This window comes from Heteronotia binoei, chromosome 5, assembly GCF_032191835.1.
Source record: "Heteronotia binoei isolate CCM8104 ecotype False Entrance Well chromosome 5, APGP_CSIRO_Hbin_v1, whole genome shotgun sequence".
NCBI lineage: Eukaryota > Metazoa > Chordata > Lepidosauria > Squamata > Gekkonidae > Heteronotia > Heteronotia binoei.
Genome location: NC_083227.1, coordinates 51274070 through 51289731, shown reverse-complemented (window position 1 = coordinate 51289731; position 15662 = coordinate 51274070). Strand labels below are relative to the sequence as shown.

At 41.8% G+C, this 15662-nt stretch overlaps 1 protein-coding gene across 6 annotated transcripts in view; it reads right to left on the bottom strand.

Annotated features, from left to right (window-relative positions):
• Window positions 1-1831: 1831 nt before the first annotated feature.
• ATXN7 (ataxin 7) overlaps window positions 1832-15662 on the bottom strand; it is a 185287-nt gene continuing 171456 nt past the window's right edge. For all 6 annotated transcript variants that reach the window (XM_060239452.1, XM_060239456.1, XM_060239454.1 and 3 more), the window contains 6 exons: window positions 13559-13641; window positions 11289-11554; window positions 8379-8577; window positions 7824-7945; window positions 5921-6872; window positions 1832-5118 (listed from right to left, as the gene is read on the bottom strand). In XM_060239452.1, the coding sequence (XP_060095435.1) occupies window positions 5101-5118; window positions 5921-6872; window positions 7824-7945; window positions 8379-8577; window positions 11289-11554; window positions 13559-13641 (1640 nt within the window). In that variant the 3' untranslated portion in view covers window positions 1832-5100. The remainder of the gene's footprint in view (window positions 5119-5920; window positions 6873-7823; window positions 7946-8378; window positions 8578-11288; window positions 11555-13558; window positions 13642-15662) is intronic.

Genomic DNA, 15662 nt, shown 5'->3' with positions numbered 1-15662 from the left:
TGATAGGCTGAAACCTGTGTGCATCTCAAAGAACTGGCCACATTTATTGTAGTGATTATACTAAATTGTATTGCTTTCTTTAAGTAGCATCCTGTGTGTCCAAAAGAAAGAAAAACTAATGTCCTGGTCACGAAGCAAAAGCACACCTTTTTTTTCTTATAAATAGTATAAATTATTTTATTTACAGAAACTTGTTACAAAACAAATAGACTATATATTTATTTTCTTTTAAATATCCAAAGTAATTTTTTCTACCCCATGACATTTGTTCATGTACTATACAGCAGCCAACACAAAGTTCAGCTCTTGAATATGTATACAAATTATCAAACTATTCACACATTTTACACAGGAGATTGCTTCCCCCCCCTCCCCTATGGAGCCAAGCTCAAGTCCAAAAGCAAGAAGCTTCCACAGCCTACATTCTCATTGACAATATGTAGTGCTCATTTCTTTTAAAAAAAAAAATCATAACAAGTAGGAGATTTTTGCACAAAGCATTTAAAATAACAGGTTTTCTGCAGAAGGAAAGCAGAATAATTGTTTCAAGCCCAGTTCCCTCCACCATACATCCTCTCCTCCCCCTGCTTTCCCAAAGACAAACAAGCGAAAGAAACCTTGGCAACAATGACTCTTGCCGGAAGACAATTTACCGGAAGATGATGGGTTGAAATCCCACTAGGAGCATAATCCCACTATGCACTTCTCCTATGCAATCCTCATTGGAATGAATGGGGAGGCGTGCTTCTTCACAAGACCCCCGTTAATTTCAATGGGGGCTTTGTGTGTAGAAGAGGTTGCCAGTAGTTTTGTGTCTGGTTTTGTAAGACTGCTCTGAGAAGTAGCTTACTTTCCACAATACAAAAAGAAATAACCTTTTTTTTATAAATTAATGCCAGCTGATGTCAGAAGAATGAACAATTATTCCAATTTATAGGTTGAAAACTATTTCTAGAAGCATTATTTATGAGCGGGGGACCTCTTTTCCTTGATCGTCTGATTTTCCTTCATTCCCCTGCATCCTCTCCGCCTCACTAATGGAAAGTTGTATGTAGGTGGGGAAAGCAAGCTCCAATTTTCTTTAAACTGAACATTCAAGTCTTTAAAGGAGAAGCTGTCTAAAAAACAGTCCAAGCTTAAAATCTAGATATATATATATAGATATATAGATATATATTTATATATATATAAATCAGGCACTTTCAGTTTTTTCCATTAGTTTTAAACCACATAAAGACTCACACTGATGTGCACCTGAGCGCACATGCACACACATACATACTCTCACAAATGTTTAAAAGAAAAAAAAAAGCAGTGTGTCACAACTAAATGTAGTCTGGGAGTCAAGAACTGTAAGCAAGGTTGTGTATACCAGACAAGGCCCACGATATGCAACCAAGCCTCACACAGCCTCTCTGCACCCCCCCCCCCCCGCCCCGCAAATGGTGGCCCCTGTGGGCACAGGACTGCAATATCAGAGCCTTTCATTTGTATCCCGCGACTCCCAAGGCATTAATAAAAAGGGACACAAATCTCCCCCTCCTGAATCCCAAAACAGGAATCCCTTAAAAAACAGCAAAGGAGGCATGTTAGCTTGGCAGTGAACCACTTCAAATTATAAAAAAGGTATTTACTTTTTTTATCTTTAATTAATAAATACTAGATGATTTCAATTGTACCAAAACTGGATATAAGAAAAAAGACCTGTGCAAAAATACATATTTAAATATGTACAATCAATTAACAAAATATGTCTTCTGAAATAGGGATATTTCAATATTTATAATAGAACAAGAAATTCCAAAATAAAGATACAAAAGTATGGGTTTCATTATTTTTGTATAATTCTTTGTTCATCATTGCAACATTTTTTTTTAGGTTAAGAAAACTGCAGGAGTCATAATGAGAAGCTGGAAAGACTATAAAAAATTGTATCTCTTAAATTAATACCAAAATCTTTCTAGAAACAACCCAGCCACTGCAAATCTTGCAAGACAAATTAATTGAAGTCTCCTTTATTATTTACAATAAGAATTTTGTCAGACAATAAAAGCTTCAAGAAACAATGATTCCATTTACTACTAAGCCCCCAAATGGAATATTGTTTGCGCAATAGGTAAGCAAGTCTACAGTTCCAGGGGCAGGCATAAATTAAGACGTCCTCTGGTTCTATTTATAGTAAATATGAAAAATGGATGAGCCGTGGCAGACAGACACAATTCTACTCTGGAATGCCTCCTGCTGAACCCAGTGGCCCTTGTGCAAGAGCATGGCCATGTTTGCATGAAGCCCCCATGCATTTCGCCATGGCTTGCAATACAGACGTTCTCAGTGGAATTGGGCCCTTGGCCGCAGCCCATTTCAGGTTAAACACAGTGGTTAGCTGATGAACTTTCTACAGAGATCTGCATGCTTTTCAAGAAACCTGGACTTGCTTTGATGCTTTCGAAGCAACGTGTTTTTCTTTTTAAAAAAGAGGACGTTTGAATACTTAAAGCCACTAAGGTTTTTTAACTTACGAAAAAAATTGTCAGCCTCTGAAGGCAATTCTATCAAAACCCAATTGCACTTGTGATTGAAAAAAATATCCAACACGTGTGATGTAGCCAGTGTCGCTTTCCTCTCTGCAGAGCAGATATGTTACTTTGGTTGTCCCCACCCCCTCCCCACCATTTCCCCTTCCCAAATAAGCCAATTGAGAAGTTTTTAAAATCATTTTATAGTATCCTGTACAATGGAAGGGTTATTTAAACCTCCCGCTATGCAGTCATTTTTAAAAAATATTTGCATAATTATAACCGCCCAAAGTATTTTTCCTTTACTTTTTTTAAAAACATGATCTTTTGTGAAAGAAAGGCTTTGTAGTTGTCTGCATAGAGTCTTGTTGCTTCACTGTGTGGTTTTTTTTAAATAATTCAGTAGCAAATTTCATGTTGATCTGAAAACCTCAATAGGTAAACTAACAAAAAAGACCTCAAGCACAACTGTTGCTTTTGGTGGCCTTAGAATCCCTGATGTGCTATACACCACCATATTAGGGTAAGAGTCTGGGCTGGGTGATGAATTTGATAGGCTCAGATTGTCACCTCTCAGCAAGATCTGATGCACTTTTAAGGCAGACGTCTACAGGCACGTTCTGCTGAGAGCTTCTCCAGCACAAGCCCTACATGGAGGGTAGACAACCAGGTTTTCTTTCTCAGTGAACTTTTTTTTTGGCCACATCGTTCTCAAGTGGTGGGAATGAAATGGAGCGAGGGGGTCTGACAGAGTCTCTTGGTACGATGCATTCTGCAGCTGCCACTGCGAAAAGCTAAGCTTGCTGGACCAGCGGGTGCAGCAGAATCCATAGTGAGATGGGCCTCAAGACATCCAGCCTCACTCGATGGCTGCAGAGATCAGCTGTCATTGCACAGGGGGGAAATAACGTCTAAATCTGGTCCTCCGCATGCCTCATTAAAATGGATAGGGAAGGACTTAGTCATGTCTACGAAGCTGCCAAAGCGGAGCTGCCTTTGGACTATGTCCTATTATTTGGGATTTATACTTTCTCTTCCTTCCACATTATAAAATGTGTAAAATTTCACAAAAGTGTTCTGCCACTCTTAGAAACAACCAGAATCAATAATAATGCTTAAAGCCCTAAGTGGGGGGATTTTACTTGAACACAAAAATTCTCACAGGAAAAAGCAATCGTGGGATTGAATGGCATGTTTAAAACTCCCCTTATGTTCACAAGACAACTGCCCTTGTGAAGCTGGATACCAATACATCAAGGGGAGGATTTAACACTGAGATCAGAATTTGAACTGGCACTTTCATGCAGTCATCAGTAAGACATGAATGTGGGCTTTGTGGGGGAGGAGTGTGTGCTAATTTGGTTGTGTGAACAAGGCATCAATTTAATGGAGAGTCTTTCAGAACACAGCACTGAAAATTCAGGGTTCTAAATATTTTAGATTCTATTTTAAGGGTTATTTTTTAAAAAATGGTTGGAAGGTAATAACCAACTTAAATTGGCGTTTTTTCTTCTCCCCGCCCGCCTCTCCAAAACAACAAAAGGCTTATGGCATACAGTATAGGTCAAGAACTTGCTTTCTTTGGGAATAGTTTTAGAGGTCCTTCACCATTTTGGGTTTTAGAGTTTTGCATCTGGGATTACAACTACTTTTTTTTTAACCTAACACAATTAGCACTTTTTATCTTAAAACCAAGCATGCATGGCCTTTCTCCAAAGACTGTCACTGTGCAAAACCTCCATATATTTTAGGGCTTGGACTGAAATTCAGTACAAGCTCTACTGAATATACAAAGGATGTGGAGCACTTGTGCTTGGTGCATGATTACCCAATACATTTTTTTTACCATATAATTGTTCTCCATTTAAAATGCGCTTTCTTCTGAGAGATGGCCATAGTTTTTGTTGTTGATTGCTGCTGTTGGTGTTTTTTTTTAAAGTACTCCTGACAGCTTCTTATCCCAAATTACTTGCAAAAGGCTGGGCAAAACATAGACTTGTTCTGTTTCTACATTGTGCTATTTTTATTTTTTTTGTATTCCAATCAAGGAACATTGCTATAAAACACTAAAGCCATATTTTCCCTTCTTGAGGGCTTCTTTTTATTATTTTTTTATTGTGCCTAACACATTGTGCCCCCTCCTTGAAGGGTTCCCCCCCCCTCAGTGGACAGTGTCAAAGCGGCAGTTAATTAAAGCCTTATATGACACTATCAGGGGAAATGAATGAACGAGTCCACAGCAAATATTTTTTCCCAAACATTATTTTGCCCAACCGATCTAAGGTCAAATAGTGGCAAGATTATGTAGCGAGCAGTCCAGACCACCGGTAACACTGATAAGAAACGATCCTGTGGGCTGAACAGCAATCCAGTGTCCATTTCCAAGCTTCACGGCTACAGACATGGCTTCAGGGAAAACTCCTTGATTGAGTGACAGTCCAGTCGATTTCCACACCTGAGGACTGTGGGAAGCTGGGAGAACTCAAAAGGCATCATGGAGTCCAGAATTTCCAGATGGAGATTTCCCCCCCCACACACACTTGTAGTGAAAATAATCCAGTTCTTTCCTTACTGTGTCAAACTGTTAGGGACGTGCCTTTGGCTTTCACACAAATCAAAAACGGGAGGAAAAAAAGAGAAGAAGAATAAGCCAACATGTAGCAGGGCAACCAGTAAAGCTGTCATCATCAATGATATCATTTGGAAATAGCAAAATGTGTTGGCAAAACCAGGGAATGCCAGTAACAGCCAATCGCCTAGTTTGCTCTGGGAGACTAAGTTATGCTTCTTTTATTGCTGTTTGATCATCATCATATTTTTATTTTTCTGGAGGGCTTTTTGTTGTTGAAATGGCAGCCAGGCAGAACATATTCGGCTAAGCTCTCCTTGGTTATTCCCATTTTGTTTTTTGAACAATGCACTTGGCATTTCTGTTCCAGAGGGGAAGCTATGTTAGTCCGTTGTTGTATCCAAATTTAACTGAAGTCCAGTAGCACCTTAAAAACTAACAGCATTTTTGCCAGCTTTAGTCCCCCACCCTCCCTTCTTTTCTTTTGAGCTCTTACTCACTGAAGCCAGTGGTGGAATAAATTATCTTTATGGTGCTGCCGGACTCCTATTTAAATTTCAAGAGCTTTGAAAAGCTATGCTACACAATAGCTTCCAGAGCAAGCAGATAGATGGGATAGAGGAATGCAACTACATTTGTTTTTTTTAAAAAGTTCATTACACTTTTTAAAAAATAAAACCCCCAAACAAAATTATACAATGAAGTTATCCACCATCTACCCTTCAAAGAACCCTAAGTTATCACTAATATAAAAAATGCAAGCTTTGTTTTTGGAATGAGGATGAATGACAGTCACTCATTTGCCTGTGAATATGGCCCAAGTAAGATTTCATACCTGATGGAGGATAGAATTATTCATCAGTCCTTGCGTCCCTGGGATTGCACCGGTGTGTTTCGTGTGAATGTTGTTCACCGGTGGCAATTTGGCAACCTTGTTTGCTTTGCTGCTGCTGTTTATGCTGCTTGAACCAGGCGAGCATTTTCTTTTCTTTCCTATGAATTTGTCTAGGGAAGGGTGAGAATGTGAAAACCCGCTGTGCGAGTTGACAGTCAGTTCGCTGGACTGGTGAATGAACGGTCCCAACGAGAGAGTGGAATCGCCGCTGTTCACCATCACGCTCATTCTTTTTATCGATTCTGCAGGGCTCCCAGTCGGAGGGCCCCTCCCTGATTGGTCATGTTTCAGGCTAACTGAGTTAGCTTTGCTAGTCATACAGTTGAGGCCAACACTGTGGGACGAAGACATCACAGATGAGTGATAAGAAGCCCCAGAGTTTCCAGAGTTCACCACACAGTTTTTCCTAAAGGACTCTGTGGAATGAGAAGAAGGTGCCGGCAGCGCAGAACTGTTTTTACGCTTCTTTCCTGAGCTGCCGCCACTGCTGTTGCTACCGGTACTGTTACAGTTGGCGCTGCTAGAAGAAGGTTCCTTAGGCTTAAAAGACTTGCTGGATTTCAATTTCTGAGGTTTGCTGGACAGAGGTGACGGTACTGAGGAAAGCACTGGAGGTGTTGAAGGGGACGAAGACACTTGTCTTGATTGCATACTGCAGGCAGGTTCTGCTGCACCAAAACTAGCAGGGTTGGCGTTTAGTGTAGTCCCATGAGATGGTACCGATTTACCACTGAGAGACAAACAGGAAGGAGACACGAGCCCTGGTGAAGATGCAGCTGTGGGGGGTAAGAGAAAACCTGTCGTGCTGGCGCTGTACTGCGACACAGGCGTTGAGCTTGTCCGGTGCGGAGTACGTATGGATGCAGTGTTGCTTGTCGCTGGAGGAATTTTCCTGGAAGAGGGGGCAGAGAAACAAAAAAAAAAGCATGCTTTCTCAATTTTGCCAATCTTTCCTTATAAAATTGGACAATTTAAAGAAAGCAGAGATGGAAAAGGTACAGAACCACCATAAAGTAAAGTTCCTGCTGGCAGCCCTATGCAAATAGGTGTCACATGTCAAGACTGGACAGAGCCGCTTGAAGAACCTGTAAATACTTCTGTTGTGGCAGAAAAAGCACAAGAACATTTATAACAAACCCCGTTCACCCTCTCTGCCCTTGTATCTTCTGGTGAAGAATGAGCCCTGCACCTCCACCCCCATCTAAGTGTCAGAGTTTGAGGACGGAAATGGAATATCGGTGGTTTCAATGTTTTCCTTTCCAACATTCAATCTGTTACTGAGTATCAAGGTACTACCATGGCGAAATCTGACACAATTCCAGACCTAAGGAAGGAAAGGACAAGCAACAAGATGCAACGACAGTAAGATGCAGGGGAGATTACTATAGTTAGGCTTCCAGATATCTACTTTGGGACAAAAAAACTCGTCTAAACTACCTATCCTCTTCCCCACAAGTCCTAAACTGCACACATGAATGACATGCTGTGATTTCGCAACCATACAGCCAAGTCTGGATGACCAGATCCTAGTTAAAGTGGGTTGGAAAGGTCTTCTATACAAAGATTTTTTTTATGAGCCTCTCCCCCCCACCACCACCTCAGAGTGATTAAGCTATCAACAGGACAACAGCTATTGTTGAATGAATTTGCTTGGTGATTCCCAAGAGTCTCCCAGTGTTAGAGCCATCTCTTCAACTCATAGACATGAACCCTATTTTAAGAAACTGGTAATACAGTTCAGACCCATTCTTCAAACTGCAGTGGGTGCCTCCCTTAACCCTGTGTGTACGTCTTAATGCAAGTAAAAACATTTCAGATTAAAATCTCTTCACTTTGTACTCACTTCCACATCTGAGAGTTAAGATGCTTATCCACCATGGTGTTAAGTGCACATCGGATATGGTTCCACCGCTTATCAAACACATAGTATCCTCTTCTAATTTGTCGACTACCAAATGTGCAAAACTGGAGAAAAATACTTCATTTAAGCTGTTTTTCCAAACTGGGATATTTATATTATCAAATACAGGTGAGACCAAAAAGAACACACTTCCTGTGACCACTGTATGATACAGAGATAGTGAAAATACTGAATTTCCATTTGAGAGACTTAAAACTTACAAACTGCTCGTCTCCATACAAATGAAACCCACTTGCTATCCGGAGACCTATGCTGCTATTTAAAGCTTTCCCTGCCTTCATACAGGAGAGTCACCCAAACACCTTTCTCAAAATAACTTAATGTCTAATTTAGGAACGAAAGTACCTCTTACTGAACAGCAATTCTTTTTACAACCCATTCATAGCTACATTGTTACTTCTCCTCCCTCCAGATAACATAACAAGAAAAGTACGGTGAATTCACAAACTTCAGGACAAAGTATAACTTAGAACATACAGCAGCTGGTTGAGGATGATGATCAGAATAAAGACAATCCAGTTTTTCAACAGGCTCTTCTTTTTCATCACATTCTCCTTCATCGCTGGATAACCGAGAGGCTGGCTCAGTTGCGGGGAAAGGGGCATGTGGAGATTCATGGACTGATGGAGACTCGCTGGGGGCATTCCCGCTGTGCTGTGCTGGACAGCCTGGAGGCCTGCAGAAAAGGGAAATCACCGAATAAACAAGCAGCACTTGCCGAATGACTTTTCATTTCACTTTGAAGCGACAGATGATACATTTTTATGTACATGTGTAACATGACTCCAAAGATTCTGCTTGGCTCAGTTTCAAAGAAACCTGGCAAGCAAACAGGCTTATTTGTTAGCTACCCTGGTGGCCCTTCTAAGGGCAGAAAGGCAGGAGTATGGCCTTCATAAAATAAACAAAAGTTGTGGACCTGCAAAATGACATTCACTGGAAATAGCTCAAAGGTCTGGCAGGTCAAGTGAAGAGCAGTCAGAAAACAAGTCAGGTTGGGTTGAATGTTTGACATCTAAGTATGTTTGACAGGAACTGGAAGTGTGTGGGGGGGGGATCTCCTAAATTTCCCACCAACGTTGAGGCCTGTTCACAGTCCTGATGGGCTGCTGCGTTGGCAACATATTTTTCTTCAAAAACAGTTATCCATCCTCTTCAGGAAAACCATTCAGCTGTCCCAATGGCCAGCAAGATTTGCTTGTGTACTGCAGTCACAGGGCAGAGAAAGCTGATGCAGAGCTCATTAGCTTTGTTTGCTCTCAGTGACATCAACACACAGACAAACCTTACTGGCAACCTGAGACAGGCAAAGGCTGAGGGACTGAGGAGTGTTCAGTCTGGAGAAGAGGGGAGACATGATCGCTCTCTTTAAGTATTTGAAGGGCTGTCACTTAGAGGACGGGGAGCCGTTCCTGTGGGCAGCAGAGGACAGGACCTGCAATAATTGGTTTAAATTGAGGATGGGAAAGTACTGGCTCAATATTAGGAAAACGTTTTTTACAGTGAAGGTTGTGGAACCAGCTACTGAGGGAGGTGGTGAGCTTCCCCTCACTGGCAGTCTCTAAGCAGCGGCTGGACAAACACTTGTCAGGGATGCGCTAGGCTGATCCTGCAATGAGCAGGGGGGTTGAACTAGATGGCCTGTATGATCCCTTCCAACTCTGTGGTTCTGTGATTCTACGACTTTTTCCCTCAAACTGGAAGAATGACAACTTCCAAAGGGGGGTGGGAACTACTTGGGCTTAGCAGCTGTGAACAGCCTCTGCTTCTGGACAGAAGGTGCTGCGAAGGAAAGAAGCTGCTCTTCCTTTTGTGCAGTAAAGAACATTTTGAGAACTGGGATAACAGGGAGTGTGGCTCCATAAAAAGGGGGGGCATGTCAACATTCCACACCTTTACCCCCTGCCCCCAACACAGACTGATAAAGGGGCATACAAAGCTCTGCACAAGACACTCCAGGTCTCCCAGTTCAGCTTAGCTCTGAGGGAAAAAAAGAACTGCCAAACAGGTTCAAGAGAAGTGGCTCTTTCAAGCCAAGTACACACCACATCTGAAGGCAAAGCACAATACTTTACCCCATTCTAATGCTTCTAGCTTTTGGTAAGGTGGATGGAAGCAACATGCCAGCAAACAAAAAAGGAAAAGAGATGCTAGGTGACAGCTTTATTACTATATAAATTCCCTATGTGTTTCCCTTGTAAAAGCAATTAAGTTCTTAATTGCTGTGGAAAGAAAAGGTCCAGAACAAACTGAACTCTCTGATCCCCCAATGAAGCTTTTACGGCAAAATGCATAGGGACTTTGTATAATAATAAAGCTGTCACCTGGCACCTTTTTTCCTTATGTGGCTTACTGGCAAGTTGATAAGTTGGACAACAAGAACACTTAATTGTAAGGTTGATTCACAGAGCCATTTTTGTCATCATTACTTTTTCTCCATGAGAACCATCCCCACAGTTGTGTGGGAAAATACTGTGTAAACTGATGCTACATTCTATGAGTACATAAGTACGTTTTGCAGCTGCCACAAAACATACCGGCTGGCTCACAAAGCACACGTTTGGCAATTTTCTCAAACTCGCCATACACCTAGAAAGCCAGCTGGGTTATATAATATGTCGTTTGTTAAAAACAATTCTGAGATAAGGTAATTTCAGTAATTTAAACATATCCTTCAACATGTGCTTGACTGATAACTTCAGGCTTCCCCAAATGCAAGATAAGGCTCACCATGATCTGGGCTACAACCTTACACTGAAAACATCGAAGAGATATTCTTTTTCATTACATGCCACTATGATAAGTTCAATAAGCAGAGCTATCATATAACACCGACACCAATTTGGAAGAGGCTGAGGTCACGGTGGCAGAGGTTCAAAGTGCAGTTTGTGGAATGCCAGTATCTCGGTGGCAATTCACATGTCAAGCTGCAGTACAAACCAGACAACTCATGAAGCTGCCTTATACTGAGCCAGACCTTTATGAGCGCCGGCACTGTCTATTTGGAATGGGCACTCTCCAGCATCTCTTTCACATTGATCTGTGACATGGCCCTTTTAACGGGAGATACCAGGGATTAAACCTGAGACAGAACCGCTGAGCCACAATGCCTCCTCACAAATCCATCCCAAGCGAGTGGGGAGAGAAAACCTCTCAAGTGTATGGATTGAGGCAGCTGCACTGATGTTAATGGAGCAGAGAGATGAGTGTTTACTCAGGCGTGATGCTCAAAATCACTATAATTTCTGAAGTCTGCTCTTGAGAAATCCTGCCAGACATGTGCACATGATGGTCAGCCTTTACAGAGCAATCCCAAAAACGTCTACTCGGAATCCTACTCAAACATTACTCTCAAGGAAGTATACTTGGGATTGCACTGTTACTTACCTTGGAAGACTGGGGGTGTGAGGTTTGGGTTTATTAGGTACTAAAGGCTTTGATTCTGTAGGATTAGCTCCATGAGAATTTTGGTGCAGCTCCTGGGAAGTCCTTGAAGGTGAGGGATATGGTTCCCTGAGAGGGGGCGTCTGCTGATGATGATCCAAATGGCGGAGGAGTTCTTTTTCCCTGGTTTTGCTTTTGTGCTCAGCTAGTAACAGATCGAATCGTTTCCTTCGACCCTGTACAGCTCTCCGTTGAGTTAGGGAATGTGTCTGCAGATCAGAATAAAAACAGCGCTCTTACCAGGGTGAATAGGAAATTTGAAAATTAAAACAGACATAACATAACACTGACAAGCCCAGAATACTAAAAAGAGTAACCATCTTACCAGGCACTGTAATAACAAAGATATTTATGCAGGCCTGGGGTGCAAGCCCTCTGCTTTTAGGAAGACTGAGCTGGTGACATACAAAGATGCAGTATGGTTAACTTACCTGGCCTTTAATATAAGTAATAAGGGAACAGGAAAAAGTAATAGTAAGAGGGAAAATACAGGCTACTGGAGCGATCAAGAGCAGGGCCTTCCATGTAGCTTGTACTTCTAGGTGAGCGAAAGGTCTGGCAATAACACAAGAGATGCCAAAATGTGGCTTCAAAGTGCTGCTTACACCACCTGAATGCTGCCCTATGTTTGAAATGAGGACTAAATGAAGGAGCACTGGGAGAGTGGAAAGTAGGGTAGAGTAGATCTGGCCAAGTAGGAAACCTTGTCCAACTCTTGGGCAGCACCAGGATGGGGAAAAGAAAAGGCAAGGAGAGAGAAGGCTTGCAGTCCTAACCACATGGATCAGATCTCAAGTGAGGCAAGCACATGAACTGCCACACAGGGACACACACAAATTCTTTATGACAGACATATATAGAACATTACAAGGATGTTCCACACAGATGCTGAATTCACAATGGAGTTTTGTGATCAATCAAATTCAGTAGTTACAGTATCAGCTGTACAAGTAGAAGATGGTTTAATATTTGATTGTGTAATTAAGATTACAGAAATATTGTTGTGAAATTTCTAGCGTTTGATTGATAGAAATATTGGAACAGCTGTCATTAAAAACAAAGAAAGACGAATATCCACTTAGATGCTGAAGATGGGTGGTGGTGGTTTTTTAAAAAAGCTTAATCTGGAGTGTCTGGTGCTCCATCTGCTGACAGTCCAGGAGCACTGCAACCAAAGGGTGTCATGTGCAAGTTATCACTCTGCTCAGCATAAATATTCCTAAATTGCATCTAAAGCACTCCATGTCCAACTCTGGCTGCAGACGCAAAACTGCAAATCATCCGACAGAGTAAGAAAAATAAGGAGAGGAGTATTAGCCTGGATACAGAGCGGTGATATCTGTGCTCTCTTACACACATCCCTCAAATAAAACAGGTATCATTCAGAGCACTTCAAGTTTGTTTTTCTGTTGCTTCATGTTTCATCATTTTCAGTTCCTGCATCAAAATCTTCATCATTTAAATTTTCTCATCAGAATGCCTTGAATCAAAGCAGCCCTGTGGAAACAGAGCTCCTGTTTCACTAAACCTTTGGGATGTCCCCTGGAGCCAATAAGTCTCCACAGAACTGCAGTGAAGTTATTATAACCCGCTCATTTCCTATTCCAATGAAGGGGGAGGGAAATGCCTGCTTTTAAACTTATTTTTCTAGGTTATGATGGGTTTTGCGCATAATGACCAATGGTGAAAAAATTCATTCAAATAAAACCGTGAAGAGCTGCATTTAAAGCTGGAGGAATGCAGGCAGGTGAGCGGGGTGCAGCTTATTCCAGTCCGAAGATTGTCTGTGGCAACCAGGACTGACTGAGCACCTCCCCCCCGCCACCACCACATAAAGTCATCCAGCTGATTCTAACATGCTGAGAGCTGCTAAAGGGATTTCTGTGGCAGAATCAGAACTGTGGCTGAAAGGTATTTCCCAGAAGGCAGCAACTGGGGCACGAGAAATGGTTCTCACCAGTAGGCAGTTGTCTCAAAGAAAACATTACATTTGGACCTGAGCAACCCAGCCAAAGTGGCTGTAATGTCTGAACACAGTCTAACAACAACAAAACTCTCTGAAATAAACCTAGAATTTATGTCCTCCTCTGATTCTTTTTATTAGCCTACATTGCATAATTTTCTAAACTGCTTTTAGAGATTGAATGAGCTAAGCTACTTTGACTTCTGCCCCAATATTTAGAAAAGATAATTCAGCAGGAAGGCATCCCTACCTTGCATGTCAAAGACCTAGTACAGGGTTTCTTGGTTTCTACGTCAATGACACCACAGTAGATATCAGGATCAAATTCTCTCTCTGTTAAATTTAAAAAAAAATACACGCACACTTCATTATTACAAAAACTTGCATCATAAACTTAAATTACTGATTGCAATACAAAATTAAACACTGCCTGTCCTACTTAACTGGTCTGAGGAAAACCTTCTGAGGCTGCCACTCTGCAAATGGACCTTTTGAGGATACCAGCCTGTAAACAGGAAAGACCAGCCCACTGCCTCTACTTGTACATTCTCTGTTGTGGCTCCTACCTTGTGAAGCAGCCTGCCAGAGAACGTAAGAAAGGACCCCACGCTTCTATCATTTTGCAGAATGCACGAAACAGAAATGTCCAGGAGGGCACAGTTATAAAAGGATTACAGAACTGTTGTATAATGGAACAACCCAGGAAAATGCTTCTATAATTGTAGCCTCATGCAACCTGTTTATTGCATGCACCCATTTTTTTTTTTACTGCATTGGCTTCAACATTTGTAATTCATTTTCTGCAACACAGTATGTCACACCTCAGGCGGTTTGTTTTCTAATGATGTAATCCCAGTTCTATTACATTGTTTATTGGATGTTCTATGCTGTCCAAGATAATTGTTTTTGATAGTTTGCAATCTGCCTTGAGTCTCAGCAAGAAAGGTAGGCTATAAAGTCAAGTAAATAAATAAAACTTTTGGGATTGTGGGATATGGACATATGGTAGATATTACAGTTTACGATATTATAGTTTAAGACTTAAACCTGGACTCTTGTGCTGTCATGGAACCCATGCGATGGAACTTGCACACTATCTTAATCAGTTTCATACAAGCCATTTAGTCACATTACCTCTAAGGAAATGAAAGAAATTTGTTAAAGAAATTTGCTTTGAGTCCACAAATACTGAAAAGAGAAGACTTAAGAACGAGTGCATTATTTAAAAACAAAGTGCTTGCTACTTTAACTGTATTTGCTAATCCTTGATAAAAATCTGATGGCTTTTGTCCACAGAGGGGGCAGCAAAGCTACTGTTCAAATGAACTATATGTGGACAAAGAAATCCTGTGCAGAGTAAGAATTTTTCTCTAACTTGAGGGCAGCTAAAGGGCTCCTAGTTTGCTGTCAAAGGGTCAGAGGCAAAAACTTCAGAGAAAGATCCGAACAGTTATACACATGCCTTGAGATTCTAGCTAACTCTTAAGGATTTCACTGGCAGCTTCTTTCATCAGGCAAAACAATTTCACATTGTGGGGCTTACAGAAAATGGTTTTAGAAGTAACAGAGGTCTCAGAAATAATTTTAAAACTCAGGGAAACCCTGGAGGCTAAACACCAGCACTTACCGACACACTCATATTTAAGCATTTTAATTCATGCCACATCCTCATCATTACTACTCCTACTATGAATAAGGCCCATTGTGGGGGGAAACACAACGGGCTCTAGAAAGTGGCTCTAAGCAAGTGTCCTCCCAACCCTTGCTGTCCTCCCATCCACTCACCCAAGTGAAGGCATTTGCTCCCTCAACCGTGGCGTCCTCCCACCCATCCAAGGCAGCTGTTTTCTGTAGTGGAACTGATCTGACTTAAGGTTTCCATCTCCTTCCCCCTCCCTGCAGCCTCTCTCTCGAAAAGGTACAATCTTTCTCCAGAGTGTGAACCAAAGCAGCCTACATCATTCTCCTCTTCCCCTTTCGATTTGCACAACAACCCTGTGAGGCAGGTTAGGCTAAATCTACGACTGGTCTGAAATCACAGTGCGGACCAAAACAGGAGGGAAGCGACCACAGCAAAGTATAATGACACCGAGTCCAGCCTGCAAAGCAGCCATTTTCTCCAAGGGAGTTGATCTCTGCCATCTGGAGAACAGTTGAAATTCTGAGTGATCTTCAGTCCTCACCTGAAGATTGGCAACAGTAATTCCCCAGGAGGAAACTGCTAGCTTGGAGGGTGGAGTCTATGGCATTGTACCTGTCTGTGGTCCCACCCCTCCTCAAACCACACCCTCTCCATACTCCACCACTCAAATCTCCAGGAATTTCCCAACCTGAAATTGGCAACCCTATCTCCT